Source organism: Dermacentor andersoni, chromosome 3 (assembly GCF_023375885.2).
Source record: "Dermacentor andersoni chromosome 3, qqDerAnde1_hic_scaffold, whole genome shotgun sequence".
Taxonomy (NCBI): Eukaryota; Metazoa; Arthropoda; class Arachnida; order Ixodida; family Ixodidae; genus Dermacentor; species Dermacentor andersoni.
This window is the reverse complement of record NC_092816.1, coordinates 185,616,714-185,638,373: the sequence shown is the minus strand read 5'-3', so window position 1 is coordinate 185,638,373 and position 21,660 is coordinate 185,616,714. Positions and strand designations below refer to the sequence as shown.

The 21,660-nt window shown below is 45.1% G+C and overlaps 1 protein-coding gene across 2 annotated transcripts in view; it reads right to left on the bottom strand.

Moving 5' to 3' along the window:
• LOC126531092 (3-oxoacyl-[acyl-carrier-protein] reductase FabG-like) overlaps positions 1–21,137 on the bottom strand; it is a 113,714-nt gene extending 92,577 nt beyond the window's left edge. The window contains exon 1 of one of the 2 annotated variants that reach the window (XM_072287364.1): positions 20,941–21,137. In XM_072287364.1, the coding sequence (XP_072143465.1) occupies positions 20,941–20,977 (37 nt within the window). In that variant the 5' untranslated portion in view covers positions 20,978–21,137. Of the gene's footprint in view, positions 1–2,611; positions 2,705–20,940 lie in introns of those variants that run through there. The other variant, XM_072287365.1, reaches the window with a different exon arrangement.
• Positions 21,138–21,660: the final 523 nt, after the last annotated feature.

Genomic DNA, 21,660 nt, shown 5'->3' with positions numbered 1-21,660 from the left:
TGATATATGAAGGTCATAAGGACTTAACGTCCCCCTCGGCTGCACGTGCTGGAACAGGTGGGGCGAAGGGACGCTCCGACTATCCTGCAAAACCAAATATATACGATACACACGCGCGCACACGAAAAAAAAAAAACGAGAGCAAACTAACCAACTACTTTTTAAAGCCTTAAATGCCAGCAAATAAAGAAATAGAAGCAGGCTGGAAGCATGCAGAAAAACATACTTTCGTCGCCACCACGGAGCCCTCGAAAACATGTCGTCGACGTCCCAACAAAGCGTCGTTCATCATCTTACCCCACGGCATGGTAAATTGTAACTTCTCGTTGGATAGCGCAGATGCACGCCTAGCTGCGTCTTTTCGCGTTTGTTCAGCGTTTGTTGTGCGCCCGAAGCTGTTCGAATTCTACGAGTCCGTGACAACCGTAATAAACCAAATACACGAGTACACCAAATCCTGAAGATTTGGTTCACTGGCCTGAGGGTGGCCTCGAAAGAAAGATCTTCAACTGCGGCGCTGATTGGCGTCGGTGCCTGGTCAAAATGGCAAGTAACTCCGCATATATTGATGCAATAAGCAGGAGCTCACGTGAGGCGCGTTCGCGTGGCCAAACCTCGCCGTCTTCTCCAGGAGTAACGCAGCATCAACACAAGAACTAAGGCATGATACATGCGCGGTCGCTTTCCGTGATTTAGGTTGAAATTTGAATAATATTTTCTTCCACTCGGTTGCCTGTCTAGTATTGATACGGCGTGCTATAGGTGAATAGACACCAGCGTGGAGGGTCGCTAGAGTTCCTGTATGTAGCAGAGGCGTAAATCAAGATTTAAATGATGGCGGAATACCTGAACGAACGGCAAGGAACTGGAGATTGCAAAAATGGACACACTACTCCGAAGAACGTGAGCAACCAGGTCACCAATGCGGTAGGCGTGCAATCGCGGGTAAGTATAGATTTATTTCACGTCACAGCGTGCAAACAGGTCAAACGTGCTTCTGCGAATGGCAGGAAGGAGAGCAACAAGCGAGGTCGCAATATGCAAATGGTGTCAGTCATATCATCTATGCGTGCGTTCGCAGCGCGGAGACAGTCCTTGCGCAACACCAGTGGGCACGCTTGAAGCGAGAACGCAACTCGAGCGGAATAACATTATTATTCACTCACCGTGCTTCCATTTCGCCACGCATGGGTGAATCGTCGGTGATTTATTTAATGCTGGTTGGAAATATCAACATTTCCTTGGAGACGCAGCGGTCCTCGTGCATTGTATCCCAATGTAGGTTTCTCTTAGAATGCTGATGTGGAAAATGGACAGCGGATGAGCAATGTTTCAGGGCACTTAGCTCTGGAGCTAATCTGTTTCAGACTGTTGTACGGACGGATGCATAAGGGTTCACAAAGCAGTTGCGCACGGCTTAGTTGATTCGCGAGAGGACAGTGAAGTTAGCAGTTCATTATGGAGAGGAGGACACTTGTATTTTATTTGCCTGAAGAGCCGTCAGGTGGCTATCGCTAAGCCTCTCAATATGCGACCATCTCTCAAAGACACTCCATGAACGATCGTGGAGGCGAGCATTTTTGCCGGAGCACTAGGCATTTGGAATGTCACTTATGGTATCTACGCGGACAGAGCACGTTGTTTAGGTGAACTTGAGAAAGGGCGTTAAATACCTGATCATCTCCCTGATCGCTTACTTCTTTCATACCGGTCAGAGTGGACAGAATGCCACGTTGAGCGGTTATAGACATCTGAGGTTGACTCGCGAAGTGGTAAGTTACAGGCTGTGCTTCGTTAATAGTCAATCGATGTCAAGGCTGATAAAACAGTCAAAACAGCTTCTCTATACGTCGCAGCTGTTTGTTGTCATAGAATTTACGTGAGTGCGAGCTCATCTCTGCCAAATCATAACTATCCCAAGAGCACCCAACATTTGCTCCGCGTGAATTTATATAGTTGAAATTCTTATAGACCATTCACCTTTGAAGAGCGCCGCGCCAATTCTAGGAAAATGGCAATCTAGCCTGCAGATTCTCACAAACGGATTGCCTATTCCATGCGAACGTTATTTAGCACCGTGTAACGGTGCGTCTAAGGTAGATTTAAGGTTGTCGAGCATTTTCACTTTTTTTTTCCTTCAAGAACAGTCCCCAGCAAAGTGCAATGAAAGCGTTCAGAATATATTTTATTTACGTGTTTCTAGCCGTTGGTAACTTGGTCAAATGAAACATCTTTAATATTAGGGGGTGCATTTAACAAAGCCATGCCGCCCTCTTCGTATGGTCAGGGGACCACAGTTAGAACTTTAGCGTCTGAATCATTAGTAAAAATCAAAACTTTCGTGTCCGCGAGGCATTAGGCTGCTAAGCTCGGGGCCGTGTTTTAAACCCACTTCTAACAGCCGGATTCCGATGGTCACGGAATGCAGGAATGCATACTTATGCACAGAAACACCAGGTGGTCAAAATCAATCCGGAATTCCCAACTACGGCCGGCCTCACAATCTTAATGGGGTTTTTATTACGCGTAAGATCCAAGAATCTGAATTTTAGACGCTTGGATGGTCGATAATGAACACGCAGCAAAGAATGCACAAAGTGGGAAGACGTACCCGTTATCACGGCCACTTTTCCTTGCAGCTCTGGCATTGTCTGTAGAATTCCTGGGAGGCAGACCGGGAGTCAAACGCACTCAAGCAGCAAAGTGGGCTTTGCGGCGGCAACTGACCTCCACCACATCCGTAATTAGCTTTTGCGCAGCCGGCGGAATTCCCGCCCCTTCCTCCTTTCCTGAGCGCGTAATGGTGAAAATCTGTGCCCTGCGAGTGTTGGTGTCGTCGCCACAACATCAGTGTCCACCTTAGAAGGGCAGGCGATTGCGTCGCATTTATTCATCGCTCTCATGAAGTTCTAATTGCATGCTTGAGTGATTCAGTCGCGCAGGTGATGTACAGGACTGGTGTTATGCTTTTGCACTCATCCCCAATCTTGGCCGCGGAGCGCGCTGCCCTCGCACTCTCGGAATATCCGCATGATGAAAACCACACGATGCTGGTGGCCATCTCGATCGAGAAGGGAGCTGTTCTGTGTTTCCAAAAGCCTTTCTATAACCATCGTTCATGTTTATTAGTGTTTTTTAGGGGCCGCGTTGCGACGAGAGGCGTTCTTGGTTTAATGATTATGGTAATGATTTCCTTCATAGATTGGAAAACCTGATTGTGGAAGACCATGAATCGGGTTCTATACCAAAGATAAAAACAAAGGTACGAAACAGACTGATACGAAACCAACTGATAAATCAAGCAAATTGTAATGCAGAAGTCAACGTTCCAAAAAAAGCAAAGGAAAAGCGCAACATTTAAAGCAAAGGAAAAGTGCAATAAACGGTCTCTCACGCACTGAAAATTATACAAACAGTCCTTTCGAAATTTTTGGAATTAGAATTCGATAAACTAAAAATAAGTCACGTCAATAGGAAACAGTTTTCATGGCGCCCAACCCTTTATTAATTTTCTTCCCAACATTCATAAAGGTCTTGACGTGGTATCCAACATCTTGTTCTAAGACATTCAAACGTGTAGTAGCCCTTTCCAGCTGATCGTTGCTCCCTCGCTAGGAAATGTCAAATGTTATTGCTGAGCGCAAGACGCGCCTGCAAGTGTAAGAACATTCTCGATCGTTAACGCCGATTCTATCTCTTGTTTGTATTTTAATGTAACCTTGTATAATTATATTACATGCGCATCGTGAATAGTCCTGAACATTTTTTTAAGCACACGAGCACCAGTAATTACGCTGGAGTATTCTACGAATCTTGTATAAATGGCGGACATGCTTGGCCAGCTCATCAGATTTTCGACGATCGACGTATGCGGTCGTCACTCTTGTTCTGCTCGAGTACAGCTTGTTCTTGTGGGCGCAGGTTCACACAATGAAGAGCTAGTTTTGAGACTAGCCATTCTGCCACGTTTGCTTTCTTCACGGTCGGGACAACATAAGAGTAGTTGCATTTTTTGTCATCGCTTATTGTCTTTCACTGCCTCCTTTACCGCTGAGAAAACAAGCATGGAGTGGGCAATTTGTAAACTATCGTTTTAAATGTACAGATTTTTTAGTAGAATCGAATTTCAGTGTCCCCACTAAAGGACCATGCATAAGCTTCGAGTTACTAAAGAAGCAAAACTGATGTACAATACGCAAAGAACAACCTAGGTTTCCGTACGATTAGGCTATAAGTCTCACGCGTTGACGCTTTAAACAGTGGCAATGGAATGCATACAACCTCCGAAATGCTCCATGTTATCGCCCAAGCCCGTCATTTCATGTGCCATTTTTCATGGCAAGTAAACGTGTGGGTGTGCTAGAATGACGTCAACCGACGAGGTTGGGCGTAGAACAGAAGCAAGCACGCCGACCATACTGCAGTGCGAACATGGCCTCTGACGCTGTTCCTTTCTCGAGGACCGATACATTGGCAGCTTCACCTGCGCGATCTTGTTTACAAAAGCCGTTGCGAGAACACCTGAACGACCAAACTGTGACACCTGGGATGCGTTCTGAAGTTTCATTTTCTACTACTGCAGACCGCGCACGAACCTGATAATTGAGAGAAATAAATCAAGAGTGGAAAACCATTATCGATGAATAAACGTACTTGCTGTATCTGTGCGTGGCCGGACAATCTGTGGCGGAGCACAGTGACGCTTCTTGGAAAACAAAGGCAAGGCGGAGGCATTCCTGAAACAAACCGCGTAGCAGCCGTCACTTGTACTGGAGAATGCTTCGCGCCCAGGTGCTGCTGCTTTCGTCTATCTCGCTGCCTCTCACCGTTATACTAACATGGCATGCCGTTTGTTAGACGTTAGCACGAAGCCATATCCTTGGTTTTCCGCTCTGTTTAGCACTTTTCCATGACCCATAAAAAATTATTGTTTTCTTCTGCAGCGTTAGGTGAGTTTTTATAGGTGCCGTAAAACCCCAATCACGTTTTTCTTGTGCATTCTTCTCTCCAAGCTCAGACCATTCCCTTTCGGGATCTCAAATTAAACTTTTATGACGTAAATGTAATCATTGATCATATTAAGCGACAACATATAGTGTGGAACAAGCGCAATGAGGGAAGGGGCACGTTACAGTGGTTCGTGGTGAACTGAGAGCTACGATGATAGGCATTTAAGGCATCCGGCGAACTAGCAAAAGGTGCCCGAGACCCAAAAAACAATGGTGCCAATGCTGAGTTTATCCGCCGTTGTAGACGGAGGATTGGGCAAAAAGATAGTTCCCGTTTGAAAAGCCACCTTTTTGCTAAACCCAGCACCTGAATCAAGTGAGCTGCAGCTTAAAACCAGTTCTTTTGTTCTTTCTTTTTTTTTACGTGGATACGGCACTGGAGACCCCGGTGCTCACTGACAATCCCTGGGATGGCAGTGCAGTCGCTGGAAAAGAGTTTCCGCTCCAGCTGGACGAGATGCTGGTTTATCTGCAGCGACACCGCCTTGCAATAGCTGAGAAATTCAGTGCTAGTAACACACCGCGATTACGGTGACTTCGCTGGCGTGCACGGGCAGCTGGGCTGGCTCGGGTTGCCGCGCCCCGATTCCAGTATTGCGTTCGGGGCAACGAGCCGGCGTCATTGTAAAATAAAAGCTTGGGGCGCCCTCGTTGCGAGAAACCAATCTGCTGTCCTAAATAACGCAGTACCTGGACATCGCAAATTTCTGTTCACTTTTGCAAAAAGCTTCGAAAAAAGGTGCCTGAGGTAATCGACAATGTTTATGCATGTCTATGACACAGATGATCGCTTTCATTTGGTGCGTTTTACCTTTTCATTAAGAGGATGAACATGTACTGGAACGGAAATGGAAAAACGGCGACAATGCCTCTTTTAATGTCCGTTAAGTATTCGCCGACGACGAAGAGTATCTGCAAGCCGAGCGAATATTCTTTGGTGCAATGCTTTAACGTAGTTCAAACTTACAAACATGAAGATACGCTACGGTAGAGACGGCTGTCCCAAAAGCTCAGATTGGCTATTCAAGCAGCAGTCAAACAGATAAAAGCAAAAAAAAAAAAAAAAAGAGAAACACCCGCAAGTAGCAGGCATGCACAAGCGCACAAGGACTCTAGGGAAACAAACTACAAAAGCACAGTCCAGTTATGCACAGAAGCTACCCCATCTAGAGAAATATGTTTTCAGCACGTTGATTGATTACACTCGCGTTGGTGTGACATTCGTTGCGCGCTACGGCAGCTGTTCTGTCGTAGTGTTTGGAGGCGACGGATCGACCGACATGTCCATGAGCTTTCGCAACCTTACTGGCTGTCGTGTCGACGACATGAAATACTTGAACATTCAACCCTTGTAAACTAGTTGGCACGGACCCCGTGCAGCCGGCCGCATATTGATAAGATTGAAACCAAAGAGGCGCCGTGATTACATCGCCGCGCTTATAGTCGCTCAGCTGGTGCTAAATATCTATTATTAACAGACTTTTGAAGCTCAATTGCATGAGTCAGCCTTCGCCAGCCGACAGCACCAATTTCAGTTTCAGTTTATTTTTTTAATACAATAAATAATTAAGAGAGAATATAGAGACGAGTGTTAAAAAGTCACAGATTGGAAGGGGACCCTTGGTTAATAATCACAATGGAGAGACGTATGAAACATGAGCAATAATGTTGAACTGCGCAGATATTGTTAGCTTTCAACGAAATGTAGGTTTCCCTGCACGCGAATGGCTACGTCTAGATTAAAAAAGAAACAATACGGTCGAGCAACATGCGTCTCACTCTAGCAAATGCCACAAGCAGTCGAGAAGAATACTAACACGCCTATTTTAAGCGCGGAGTTTTCTCTGGCTTGGGTATCACGCTTGCTGAGAGGGAGTAGAGCGCTTTCTTTTTTACACGTACACATTACAACTTTAAAATGGGTATATTGACATGCTTATATTACACAGTAGCGTTTTGTCGTCCTTAATAGGTTGTCTAACATTGACAATTGTGACACACCGCAGCGAGCAGGACATAATGCAGGAGTTGCGCTTTTCTTCATTAAACACATTACCTCAACTGAATTGAGTAAATGCTTCAAAACCTGGCACCGACGTTGCGCGTCGTTTACATGGAAGTGTACGACCGTTTCCAGGCAGAAAAAAAAAAGAAAATGTGCGTATCCCTCGCGTTGTGGGAATCGGTTTAAGCGAAGCGTTCATTTGTATTTGTGAAGAACCGTATCGCTGTTTAGCTGCCACTGGTAAGTATACACGACACGATCCGGGTGTACAGTCAGACTGGAAACCACCTATCGCTCTACAGAAACGTGTTGCGTTCGATCGTGCACATAACACGCGTAATGAGCAAGGAATGACAACGTTGAAACGAGCGAGATATCACGAAGACGATCGTATAAGGACGACGCAGTGAACGGTGATAAAATTACAACCAAGCCGTAACAACTACACTTAAATTGCCAGGACAAAACGACACGCTGTGTCAACCGCAACGGGATGATGATGACTGTGTGACGAACACGGTAGGTGCGTGCTGAAGTGACGACAAAGGTGCGACGACTACGATGGCTCGTTAACCAAACGTGAGGACGCTGGTTTTGGTGAGGCGGTATGACAACGGCATACTGGTGGATGACTTGTTTAAGTACTTCCTCTTATTGTGTACAGGGCAAGGTTTTTCTGTTGCTTTGCTCTCGGTATATTTTGTGGTTTAATTGATGGAATGAATATTGAAATTGCTAGCGTCATCTGTGGACGTCCAACAAAGGGTCCTTCACCATCTTACCTACGGCATGGTAAAGCGCAACGACTCATTGGACAGCGTAGCTGCATGCCTAACAGCTCTCGCTTTTTTTTCTATGCGTGGTAGGCTCCCACCGCCGTGAGATACCTAAATGTCCGTGACAATGCAGGCAAAGAGTCATGACAATTTTTGTTTTATTTTTAAGTAAGAAGCGCAGAATAGGATCGAAGGGACATCAAATCCGCAAGGTAAACGAAGGAAACGCAGTCAACGTTGAGTACCGGCGCCTGTCGAAAGTTGACAATAAATCATAATATTTGACTGCTTACCTTATTTGCTCCTCTCTGTTTAATGGGATGTACAATATTTCGTAAAAAATATCCAGGCTGTGTAATTTTTCCCTTTCTCAGCTCCATATAAATTTGCGCGAAAGGTGCATGCTACCTGTCGTACTCGAAATATTTGGAAATATTTATGCTTTGCGTAAGACCGCAAATGCTTACGTTTCTTTTTCCATAATTTGGAGGCACTACTCTCCTATCAGAACGCAGTTAGAACCTTGCTATTTTGTTTTCATGAGCAAACAACAAAAAAACACAGAAAATCATCCATTTTCACATTTACAAAGAACGTGAAGAGACTGCCATGCACGGGAATGTAGTACAAATCATAAACGGAAAGCTTTAATTTTTCCGGAGAGCGCCTTCGTTAGAGCTCGAAGAATTGTTCACTAATGTTACAACCTTATATGAGCACACAGAAGACCTCATAGTAGGAGACAGTTGAATTGCACACCGTGGGTCCTCTCGCACCATCAAGAATCTGGCGTCTCTCGGTGGTGTAACCTTAATTCGTGAAATCGTTGCATACTTCGCTATCACTAAAACAGCTTCGCCTTTCCGGAGAAACTGCGGCATCTCTCTCTCTCTCTTCTTCTTGGAGTCAGAGTGTAAGCGCTGCTCCGCATGACTGCTGTTGATTCCGATTTCGAGCGAATCTGGCTTGGCCTCATTTCGGTGTTTGACTGAATTATACAGGGCGTCCCAACTATCATACGCGAAGACCTAAAAAAAGAGCAATTGCGTTACTCAAAGAAAACCTAGTGCATGTCCTTTCCAGTACAGTGCAGTAGTCGTCAGTAATTTTTTCGTTACTGATATTTAATTAGACCACCATAATTAATAATGTAACTCAATAAGTACTGTCGTAATGATCAAAGTGTCAATGAGGCAATCGTGGGGACCATCAAGCGACACCCAACTTTCGTGTTTTTAGCGGCGTCCAAATTGTGTACCATTTTTTCCGACTGGTAAAAAAACCTCACGAAAAATTAAAAATACCACGTGACTGCGCTCCCACCGGCATCATAAAGCAGCGCCCTCAAGTACGCTGATTGAATTTAACTGATCTGCCTGTCGCAAACCCGAAGCAACATTTCATCACCTCGATGACTTGTACGGAAGGAGCACCAACAGCAGGTTTCGCGACTTCGCACCTATTGCTTCCTCTGATTTCTGCGTGATACTTATTATCCGCCTCTCAAGGGCGACTGATCGCATTGATAAAAAAAAGGCCTCTTGATAACGCAGCCGAAGCGCCGCTCTGACCACGAGCGAAACGACAAAAACAATGGAATAGGCATGGAATGTTTCCAAAACCCAGCTCTGCTCGCACCGCGTCGAAAGAGCGCGCCGGCAGCTAAACTGCGCGCCAGGAATTTGTTTCGGACCAAACACAAATTAAAGTGACGGTTTTATTTTTCATTAGGGCGCATACGGGCTACAAGAACAGGTTCATGTCAAAAAAAAATAAAAGCGATATAAACAGACAGGGAAGCGACACATGTGTAGAGAAAATGCAAAAGCGATGCGTTCAACAGAGTTGATGTACCATTTCGAAAGGAGCCGAAGTCAAATCCAGCGAAATGTGAACGCGCTCGCATGGACTTTTTCGTGTCATTATGCTTGTTAAATGTGTCAGATAATGAAAAAAAAAATGGACGGAGCGCTGTCATATTTTTATCTGGCCCGTTTGGGATATGGGCAAGATTACGTTTGGGGCCGCGAGGAAAGCGACAAGCAAGGAGGAAGGCGCCTGGAGGGGGAGAAGAGAATCGCCGCGATCGTGCCCTTTCTGTTTGACCTTCAACGTCGCTGTGCTCTCTGTGCATTTTACCGGCGTCTCTACCTTGCATCACTCGCACTATACGGGTTTTCCTTGTGGCAAACCAGGCGTCGCGCCGTCGAGGCCAGTGCAGCGCTTGCGTTCGCGCCCGTTCAATTTGTGCTTCAATGGCGCGGTGCTCGCTATGCGTGTTCGCGGAGTCCGTACGCTCGCGCGCATCCCGCGTTCAGGAAGGGAAGCGTCACTATTTTTCGGCAAACGGACTGCGCGCCCGAGGTGCCCTTCTGCGCCTTGACGCGCAGGCTGCACGCGTACCGTTGAAAGGAGGACAGTACGACGGTGGCCACATGGCGGCGTGGGTTCCCCACGAGGGCCCCTATGTTTGCTATCGCAATGAATTCATACGTTTAGTTTGGGAATGTGGAGCTGTGGCGAACAAGAAAAAATGACGTGTTACGTATATTATGCAAGACACGTACTAATGGCATATAGCGGTGGCCTCACAAAAGTGTCTCATTTCAAATCTTAAACCTTCCAATATTGGTGTAAACGCGAATACTGTGTGTGTAAATGAACGGTGGGTGCAAAAGCCTTCTGGAAGGTGAATGACTCCTTCGGGTCTCGCTTCGCATTCAGCTATGATGGCCTGACTAGTCCGAAGCTTTTTGCTACAGCGGACAAATGCCTAATATTGTTGCGCATGTTTGCTCCCGTTTGTTTTGTCCTTAGGCAAGATCTCAGTCATGAAAAAGCTAGGGACCTTGTGTTATCGTAGGAACTTCTCTTTCCAATTTCTTTCTTGGCATTCTTGTAAATTTCCATGCTTACTCATTTCCATCCGTTTCATCCAATTTGTTGTCTGTTTCTCTCAACACCGTTTTCGAAACCTTTGATTGGCTGTATATACCTGCACTTACTCTGCAATGTGTTGCCGACATTCTTGACCTCTTCTTCAATTATGTGTCAGAGTTTGTGAAGCCCAGCTATTTGTGGATTTGAGCTGCCTGTTCATTCTGACCCATCTTTCTGTGTCTATCTTCAAGACAAATGTTGCTATGCGCTCCTCAGGCATGAAAAGAAGGAGCCCACGGCATCCTGCACTACCTAATTTGTCCGTTTACCGGCGTACCGAACATTCGTTAACTTTCAAAACCGAAAGCATGGCTGAATTTACGCACAAAATGGCATTTTTGAACATTAGCGTTTTTCACAGATGTCCTCGTACAAACTCATCTCTATTTTGTCCCCCAAGTGCTATAAGGTTCATTATCTCGGCGTTCCGCTTGCCCTTCATCCGTGGATTAGCTTTGGTGCATACACATACGAATGACCTACTCAAGCACCCACACAGTATTTATATTGCTTGACTATGGGTATTGCATTGATACCACGGATGGATGGACTAATAGATGTATCTATGGATGCTACAGCGTCCCCTTTGGAACAAAGCGGTTGGTCCCCCCCCCCCCCCCACCGTAAGCTCTTATTATATTGCGTAATGTCGTACCTATGATAAAAAAAAGAGAAGAAAAAAAAAACACGATGAATTCCTATAACCTAACTTTCCGACTCCCATTTCTGAACTTTATTTTTGCACGCCTCCGTTGTTTGTCATTTCCATACTCCCACCAATCTTCCTATCGCCGCTCACTAATCTCTACGATGGACATGTTTACTTTCCCCATGCTGTCGCTCAACCCAAGGGCTTCAGTGAGGTAAGGTATGCCTAAAGTAACCACCGGGCAGATATCATCACATTCTGAAAAACATGCACCATCCTTCCCCTAGCTTTAAAGCATCAAGCACATGCTTCTCCTTCCTTCCTTCTTCCTTCTTCTGCAATACATGGTTTTATAAGCGCGTGTTCTAATATATCACGATCTGGCTTCGAAAAGTAATGAGCTTCGCTTTGAGTTATGATAAATTGTTTCTCCCATGATTTGGTTTTTTCTATAAGTAGTCACTCATTGCAGGTTTATTTTCTATTGCCATCACCCAAGAGATTATCTCTGCCTCTCTCACTATTCGTTTGACGTTCCTTGTTCATCAAACCTGATTGCTGGGCGAGTTGGTGTGGTTCCATGTTAACGAAAAAGTGCGCGGAAAATACGTAGACAAGAAAGAAAGAAACGAGAAAACATGGGGCGCTACTCGCAACTAACAGTTTATTTCCAAAGAAACAGAATAAGTAGAAAAACGTGGCAAGCAGGTACAAAATTGATGTTGTCTTTAGTGTAGGTCACAAGTTTGGTCAGGTTCGTCCAGCTGTCCACACAAAAAAAAGAAAAAAACGAATTGAGCCGCGAGGGACAAACCTGCTGGATGCTGTGTCAATCATAAGAAGTACGTGGATTGCAAAATTGAAGTTGTTTATAAAATACCGTGCTCTTGTGGAGAGGTTTACCTAGGGCAAACAAATGGATGTTTAAATATCAGACTTTGGGAACGTGCGATCAATGTAAAGAATGGCACTTGTGCGCAATTCACGGTTCATTGTCGCTTAAATTGTGTAAACCCGTTTTTGATAAAACAGATTTTGTACACGCATAGAGCACAAAAGACAAGGGAAATAATGCAAGCCTTTTAGATGTTTTGAAGGGTGACAGATGCATCAGTCAACCCACGATAGCTTTGCCACAGGCAGAAGTGTCTTACCACCGGGAGTTTGTGCAAAGCAGTTCCTGATTATCCAGCTTTGCTGTTGCCACGTGTATGTTGCTTACGTTTTCTCGTGCACACATGAGAGGGTGGTTCTGCTTTAAGCGTAGCTTCTACCTATTCTCTTTCGTTAGAAATTAACTGTTAGTTGCGAGTAGCGTCCGTCTTTTTCATTTCTCTGGTTCTCGTCTACTCCTTTCTCGCACGTTTTTTTTCGTTAAGGCGTTATTTGTTGTCATGTTCACCCTACAGTTCGCATACTTGCTGGTAAGCTTCGTAGTTCTTTTCCTCCGCCGTGAATCAAAGTTTTTGCTGTACAAATACCTGAGAACTCTCCAGCCCATTTAGTTTCTTCGGTATTCCTCAGTCACTCTCCGCAATGAAGTTTACTGTGAGCTTCTCTTACTTCAAAGCTTGTCCAACCCATATCACCCTGCACGGCTTCATTTGTAGTCTTCTCGTGAGCGCCCACTGCGAGGTGAGCCACTGATCTTTGGTTTACTTCGAATCCTGATTGTACACCTGATTTCAAGCAAACAACCGCATTTACAAACCTAACTCACGGAACCAGTACAGCTTTCCGCATACCCTGTAGAAGCTCGTACCCATTGTATCCCCATAGCACTCTGTGTTTCATTATGGCCGAATTTCTCTTCCCTTGAATCGTATTGGTTTTTCCTGTCTTTCCATATATCTATTGCTTTCGTTTATCCATATAACAAGGCATTTATATTTTTTCAGCCGAGGTGTTTCCTGATCTTCAATTGACACTGTCTGTTGACTGTCCTCTTTGAATACCAGAACACCTGATCTTTTAACACTGAATTTCAAACCTAAATTCTCGCCTTTCTGTCCGCATATATTAGCGAGACGTAACATATCACTTTGCTTGTAAGCTAGGAACACAATGTCGTCCGCATAAAACAAACGCGGAAGTTGCTGCTCTACTGCGGTACCCGCCTGTTCGTATGAGAGATTAAACCCGATATTACTCCCTTCAAGCGCATCTCCATCCTCACCAAGTACGTCACAAACAGCAGTGGGGATTAAGGGCACCCCTGCCTTAATCCCTTGTTGAAATCAACTTTCTCCTCGCTCCTCATCTCTTCCCATTCAACGCAAACGGCATTTTCTAGGTAAATCTCTTTCAGAAGCTGATTACAATCGTCGCCGAAGCCTTGCCCTTACAGAATATCCACAAAAATATTGTGGTCTACGTTGTCATACGTTCCCGCAATATATGGAAAGACCAGATATAGCGGTCTTCGTTCTACTCTGGATATTTCAGTATACTGAGTAAGGACAAATAAGTTATCATCTAGACGCCTGTTTACTCTGAAGCCATTTTGAAGTTCTCGCAAAATGGCATTGCTCTCTCTACCCATGATTGCAGCTTTAATTTCATTGCCTGCATTGCTAACTTGTATATTACCGATGTAATGGTCCACAGTCTATAGGAGTGAATTCTTTCTTTCTTCCCCTTACGTTTATAAATTAGGTTCACTCTACTTTGTCGCCAACTGTCTGGTATTCGCTTATCCTTCGAAATTTTTTTCTACTGCTTTCAATAGAGCTTGCTTATTTTTTCGACCTAGTTTATTAATCAACCTATAACGGGAACCTCGTCTAGGCCTGTGGCTAAGCGTTTCGGAATTTTCTCTTCGGCATTCTTCCAGTTGAAATTTGTCAGCACCAGCTCGTTTTCCATCTGGTTCTCCTTCATGCTCTTTTTCTTTCTGATGTATAACCTCCTCATCGCCTTGAAAAGATCCGGCGCTTATTTTTTGGATGTAATTTAATGCCGCGTCCCCTTCCAGTTAGTTTCCATCTTCGTCTAGGATATGCTGTTGTACTGTTCCAGACTACCTGCCTAATAAATTTATGTGGTTTCACAGTGTTCTAGGTGCAACTTTCTTCTTATAGTGTATTTGTGACAACCAACGTTCACTTTCTCCTTTTTTCTTTGCTTGAATCAGCAGTTAAACCACAGCTTTTTTTTTACTGGTATAATTCCGAAGTTCTGGTTACTGTAGATACTGCCGCAACTGCGATTTTCTTTTGCTTGCTTGTGTCTCGGGATGCTTTTTGTCGTTCGGCACTCGCTTCTCATGTCGCCCTGTTCAACCAGGTTTTCGGTTTCTTTTTTCCTTTCGAACGAGCATCTTGCTTCTCTCTCCGTAATTGTGTCGTTATTGCACTTAGAAGCTCATTATATCCCCGCTCCTTCCTTGACCATTTGTCAAGTTCAACCTCGACTCTTCTGACATATTTGTTATTTACATGCATATATTACTACGTATCTTATTTTCAAAATGATGCGTTTATATTCACTCCCTTGCTGCTATACCTTTTCTCGTCAATGACCATTGCTCTCAACTTATAATAAATTGCTTCGGTCATCTGACCGCAATGGATGGTGGATTGCTGGTTTTCCACTCCCCACTTAGGCGCTATATTCACGATAACGAGGTTACGTTGCTCACAAAATTCTACCAATAACTTTCCCTTGTTGTCGGTATAGCCGTCCTGATCCTGTATGAGGCCATTCATGTCACCTAACAAGATAATTTTGGCATCGTTCTCGACACCCTTAATGTGAGCACTTAAGCATTCTACTAACTCTTGATTCTTCTCTCTGCACCCGCCATGGTTGTTCAGTGGCTATGGTGTTAGGCTGCTGAGCACGAGGTCGCGGGATCGAATCCCGGCCACGGCGGCCGCATTTGGATGGGGGCGAAATGCGAAAACACCCGTGTACTTAGATTTAGGTGCACGTTAAAGAACCCCAGGTGGTCGAAATTTCTGGAGTCCTCCACTACGGCGTGCCTCATAATCAGAAAGTGGTTTTGGCACGTAAAACCCCATAATTTAATTCTTCTCTCTGCAAATTATATCTGGTCCACAAATGCGTTACGCCCAATCAAGATTTCTTTCACATGACACTTCACTGAACGTGATAACCAATGATGCTCTTGACATTTTGAATTTACTTTTTTCCATCTGGCACCCTGATGGCTAAGCATTCTGACTCACCTCTCCTTATTTCCAATTTAGTTCTGTTGTACCCTTCGGAAACATAATTCTCAAAAGCTCGTGGCGCTTCCTAGTCTCTAAGGTGTGTTCTCATAACAAGCAGACACCCCTATTTGTTCTCTATTGTAGCGCTCCTCAATCTCTATGCGCCTTTACTTTCTTCTGCCACCGTGCATGTTTATGTGCCCGATAGCACTGCGAGCTGTCTTTCTTGTTTTCCTCCTTTTTGCCCTGCTGATGGCGATGCTATTCCTAGGTTCTGTTAGGGGACCTTCTTCATTACTACCTACCCTGGCCTCCTGATCGCTCGTAGGTGACCCCCAAAAAGCAACCGCGCTACCAGCAAGTCACCAGCCCACTGCTCGTCGAAGCTTGCGATTGAAGTGGATCCCATCTGGTTGGAAACCTTCACACCTCATTTCCCTGTTTGCTCTTAGAACCTCGAAACCTTTCTGTCGCCTCATTTTTCATATATCACCTGACCAGCAGCCACTACGGGTCTTTGTACGTGACTGTCACGTACAGGCACCTCCGGCACCGTGTGCACCACGATGTGCACCTGAGCGGAGAGGTGCAACTCTTTCCCGCTACCCTCTCCCCACGTTGGGCGCATTCCAAGTGCTTTGTTGACGCGCTATCTCGTCTGACGTGGGGAGACTGCGTTTCATTGTCAATACCTTTTTCGTTAGCGATGGCGGCCCTGTTCAGCTTTTCCCCGGCTGCGTAGAAGAACTTCTTTCATGGCTTTCTGTGCATCATGCTCGATATTTAGCTAATTTTTGATCTATTCGATTTGTTTGACAAGTTCACCCTGGAAAGTCTCTATTTTCTTCAGCCTAGCATCGACATTATTCGGTTTACTCAAATTTCTCATATTTCCTTTTTTCTACCTTCAGAGACCCCCGCACGCTGCATGCTTTACCAGCTTTCTTCCCATATGTTACACTTGGCTTTTTCTAATACAAACACCCAAGCTTTCAGAGCACGTGCCTTCTAGAAAAGGCCGATCCTTTAAATGCTACAAAGTAATCACCAGCAATGTTTTAGAAGCAATAAATGCCCCGCAGACTCCAGGCATGACAAGTGTTCACACGTGTTCAAACACGCGGCTCCGCTCTCACTGTCCTACCAAAGCAATATTCCGGATACAAATACACACACACTACAACCACTAATACCTAACAGTGTTGCGACTTCCAAACTGATATATGAAGGTTATAAGGACTCAACGTCCCACACGGCTGCATCGCTGACACAGGTGGAGCGAAAGGACGCTCTGACTATCCTGCAAAACCAAATATACACGAAACACACTCCCGCACGCGATAAAGATAAGAAAGAAACTAACTAATGTCTATTTAAAAGCTTAAAAACCAGCAAATAAAAAACAGAAACATGTTGGAATCATGCAGAAAAACATGTTTTCGTCGCCGCCACGGAGCCCTCGAATAGGAGCCGTTGACGACTCAACAAAGCGTCTTCATCATCTTACCTACGGCCTGGCAAAGCGTAACTGCTCGTTGGATAGCGTAGCTGCATGCCAAGCTGCGTCTTTCGCGTTTGTTCAGCGCTAATTGTGCACCAAAAGCTGTTCGATTTCTACGAGTCCGTGACAACCGTAATACACCAAATACACGAGTAGACCAAATCGGCAAGATTTCTTGTGCTGGCCTGAGGATAGCCTCGAAAGATGCGTCTTCAATTGCGGCGCTGATTGGCGTCGGTGCCTGGTCGAAATGGCAAGTAACTCCGCATATATTGATGCAATAAGCAGGAGCTCATGTAAGACGCGTTCGCGTGGCCGAACCTCGCCGTATTCTCCAGGAGTAACGCAGCCTCAACACAAGAACAAAAGCATCATACATGCGCTGTCGCTTTCTGTGATTTACGTTGAAATTTAAATAATACTTTGTTCCTCGCGGTTGCCTGTCTAGTATTGACACGGCGTGCTATATGTGAATAGACACGAGCGTGGAGGGTCGCTAGGGTTCCTATATGTAGCAGATACGTAAATCAAGATTTAAATGATGGCGGAACATCGGAACAAACACCAAGGAGCCGGAAATTGAAAAAATGGACACACTACTCCCAAGAACGTGAGCAACCAGGTCACCAATGCAGTAGGCGTACAATTGCGGGTAAGTATAGGTTGATTTCACGTCACAGCATGCAAACAGGTCACACGTGCTGTTGCAAATGGAAGGAAGTAACGCAACAAACGAAGTCGCAATATGCAAATGGTGTCAGTCATTTCATCTATGGGTGCTTTCACAGCGCGGAGACAGTCCTCGCGCAACACCAGTTGGCACGCTTGAAGCGAGAACGCAACTCGAAAGGAATAGCATTATTAGTCACCCACCGTGCTTCCGTTTCGTCACGCATGGGTGACTCTTCAGTGATTTATTTAATGCTGGTTGTAAATATCAACATTCCCTTGGAGACGCAGCGGACCTCGAGCATTGCATTGCAATGTAAATTTGTTTTAGGGCACTGACTTGGAAAATCGATAGCGGATGAGCAACGTTTCAGAGCACTTAGCTCAGGAGCGTGGGGCCTAGTGTTTTTTCAGACTGTTCTACGGACGGATGTATAAGGATTCACAAACCAGTTGCGCACAGCTTGGTTGATTCGTGAGAGCACAGGGAAGTTAGCAGTTCATTATGGAAAGGAGGACAGTTGTATTTTATTTGCCTGAAGAGCCATCAGGTGGCTATCGCTAAGCCTCTCAATATGCAGCCACCCCTCAAAGACACTGTATGAACGACAGAAAGCTGAGCTAGTTGGTAAGGATTCATTATGGAAAATAGAGGTGAGGCGTGCAGACAGAACACAAGAGTAGAGAAGTGGACAACACGAACGCCGACTATCAACTGAAGGAAGTACTGAGGCGAAAAAAGACACAAAACTCATCTGCGCAAGCTCTGGAATGGCATCACCACGCGTCAGTCGGGTACATCTGCCGGTCTACGTGACAAATAACTGTTAAGGCATTTAATCTCTTCCTTATGGAAAGGAATCGAAGGCTGACTTACGCACGCACTTCCACCATTATAGATATGCCATGCTCTACCATAAGACGCGTATCTTCATTCTTATGCCTCTACAATATCGCGTATTCATCTAACCCTGGCGCTCAGTTACAATCTTGGAAATGTAAAGAAAGATTAGGAGGCGATCCACCGGTTAACGACCTTTTACGTTCCATTAGCCTCTGATTGATACACCGCCCCGTTTGCCCTGCGTAGAAGTGGCCACAGCTAAGGGGAATTTTATAAAACAAACCCATACGACAGTCAGTAAAACTGGTGTACTTATTGTGCTTCAATGGACAAATATCTGTTCTTTTTTTGCCTTTTACCTGCTCCTTTTTCCTCTGCACGGCAGCGCATATCTTACCTAGCTTATGGGGAGCAGTGAAAGCAACATTAACATCATATCTACTTGCAACTTTTTTAAGCCTGTGCGGCACTGAATGAATGTACGGAATAGCCACTACTCTTTTTTCTTTTTTTTTGCTATTACTGCTTTCTTTAATCACGTCCGTCCCCGTCGAAACCGACTTCTTAAGGCGTTCACCCACAGTGGCCACTGCTACACTAGGGTAACCTGCTTCTAATAGGCATCGGACCTGCGCATTAAAACTGGCGCTCATTTTGTGCATGCAGGATCGGGTGAGACAAGACTTAAGGCACGACATGGCAATTTTGTTTTTACTACTTTGGAATGCTTGGAATGAAAGTTTAACAACAGCTTCGAAGATCTTGGGGAGTACTGCCAACAAACGTGATTTTGTTCGAAGACCAAGGAAATGTCTAGAAAGTGAATTACGCGTCGCTGAGGAAATTTCTTGGTAAACTTTAATCCTCCTCCATAAAGTTTAAATTGCTCACTTACTGAGGTAGCAGCGGAATTGAATTGTTCCCTATTGCGGAAAATCAGGTAATCATCAACGTAACGAAATATCTTGATAACGCAATCACCTAAGGCTTAACAGCGAGTCGGCCTAGTTGGAACAGATTCATCTTAAAACTTTTTGTGCGCAAACAACCTTGTGCTCGTCCTTGTGTTGCCCCTTTCTTCGTCCCTGTTTATTTGCGCACAAAAAGTTTTAAGATGCACCTAAGGCTTTCTCAAAGCAGCTGTCACCCTTACTCAGGTATATATTACTAAAAATAGGGGCAACCTTTGAGCCAATACAAATGCCAGATTTCTCCAGAAAAACGCCATCTCTCCAACCAATCAGCGTCGACTTCAAGTACGTTGAAAGAATTTCTAGAAAAGCTCCCGTGGAAACACCGCATCTGTCAACAACGATCGATGAACGATCGCGGACGCGAGCATTTTTGCCGGAGCACTATGCGTTTGGAATTTCACTTGTATGTAGGCGGCCAGAGCGTGTTGCTGAAGTGAACTTGAGAAAGGGCGTTAAATACCTGATCATCTCCCTGATCGTTTATTTCTTTCATACCGGTCATAGATGACAGAATGCCACGTTGAGCGGTTATTGGCATCTGAGGCTGACTCGCGAAGTAGTAAGTTGTACGCTGTGCTTATCGATATTGTGCTTATCGATATTCACGCTGATGAAACAGTCAAAATAGCTTCTCTATACGTTGCAGCTATTTGTTTAAGAATTTACGTAAGTGCGAGCTCATCTTTGCCAAATTATAACTATCCAAAGAGGATCCATCATAGGATCCGATTGAAATTATTGATATAGTTGAAATTCGTATAGACTTTAAGAAAATCGCAATCTAGCCTGCATATTATCACAAAACGGATTGCCTATTCGATGCGCACGATAATGGTCACCGTGTAATGGTGCGTCAAAACGGACTTGTCGATAATTTTTACTTTTTTTCCGTTAGAGAACAGTCCCCAGCAGAATGCAACGAAAACGTTCAGGATATATTTTAATTATGTGTTTCTAGCCATCGGTAAGTTTGTCAAACATAACATTTTGTAATAATAGGAGGCGCACCGAAATAAACAATGTCTGCCTCTCCGTAGGGACCAGGGACTACAGGTGGCCCTTTAGGGTCTCGTTTAATTGTATACATCAAAACTTTGGTGCCCGTGACGGTACCCTAGTGGCTAATTGAGGCTTTAAGGTGCTAAGCTCAAGGCCGCGATTGAAACCCAGTGTTAAACCCGATTTAACTCAGTTGGATTCCGATGGTGTCGGAATGCAGGAATGCTGACTTACGGACAAAGACACCAGGTGGTCAATATCGATCAGGAATTGCCAACTACGGCATGCATCATAACCATAATCTGGTTATTATTACGCGTAACATCCAAGAACCTGATCGACACTTGGGTGGTCGATAATGAACACGCCACACAGAGTCCACAAAGTGGAAAAACGTACCCGTTATCACGGCTACCTTTCCTTGCAGGTCTGGCATTGTCCGTACGATTCCTGGAAGGCTGATCGGGAGTCGAATGCACTCAAGCAGCGAAGGGCACAGCGCGGCTTCGCGGCGGCAACTGAACTCCACCGCATGCGTAATTATGTGCTGCGCAGCCGGCAGGATCCCCACGCCTTCCTCCTTTCGTCAGCGCGTAGTAGCGGGACCTGTCTCCGGGCTGCGAGTGTAGGTGTCGTCGCCGCAAGGTCAGTGTGCAACTTTGAAAGATGGCCGACAGCGTCGCGTCTACTCGCTGCTCTCCTGTGCTTGAGTCGCGCAGGTGAAGGACAGGACTGGTGTTCCGCTTTTGCGCTCGCCGCGTTCTTTGCTGCGGAGCGCGCTGCCCTCGCACTGTCTTAACATTTGCGCAAAAGAACACCACACGATGCTGGTGGTCATCTATATCGAGAAGGAAGCGGTTCTTTCTTTCCAAAGTCTTTTTTATAACCATCGTTGATGTCTATTGACTGCGTTCTTTTTTTGTGAAGGCCGCGCTGCGACGAGGGGCGTCCTGAGTTTATGTGACGATGAAAATGATTTCCTTCGTAGAATGCAAAAACTCGCTGTGGGAGACTGTTAATCAGGTGCTATACCAAAAATGAAAAATAACGGTGCAAGAGAGACTGATAATTCAACCAAAGCGCATTACGGAAGTGAATGTTCCGAAAAGAAGAAAGGTG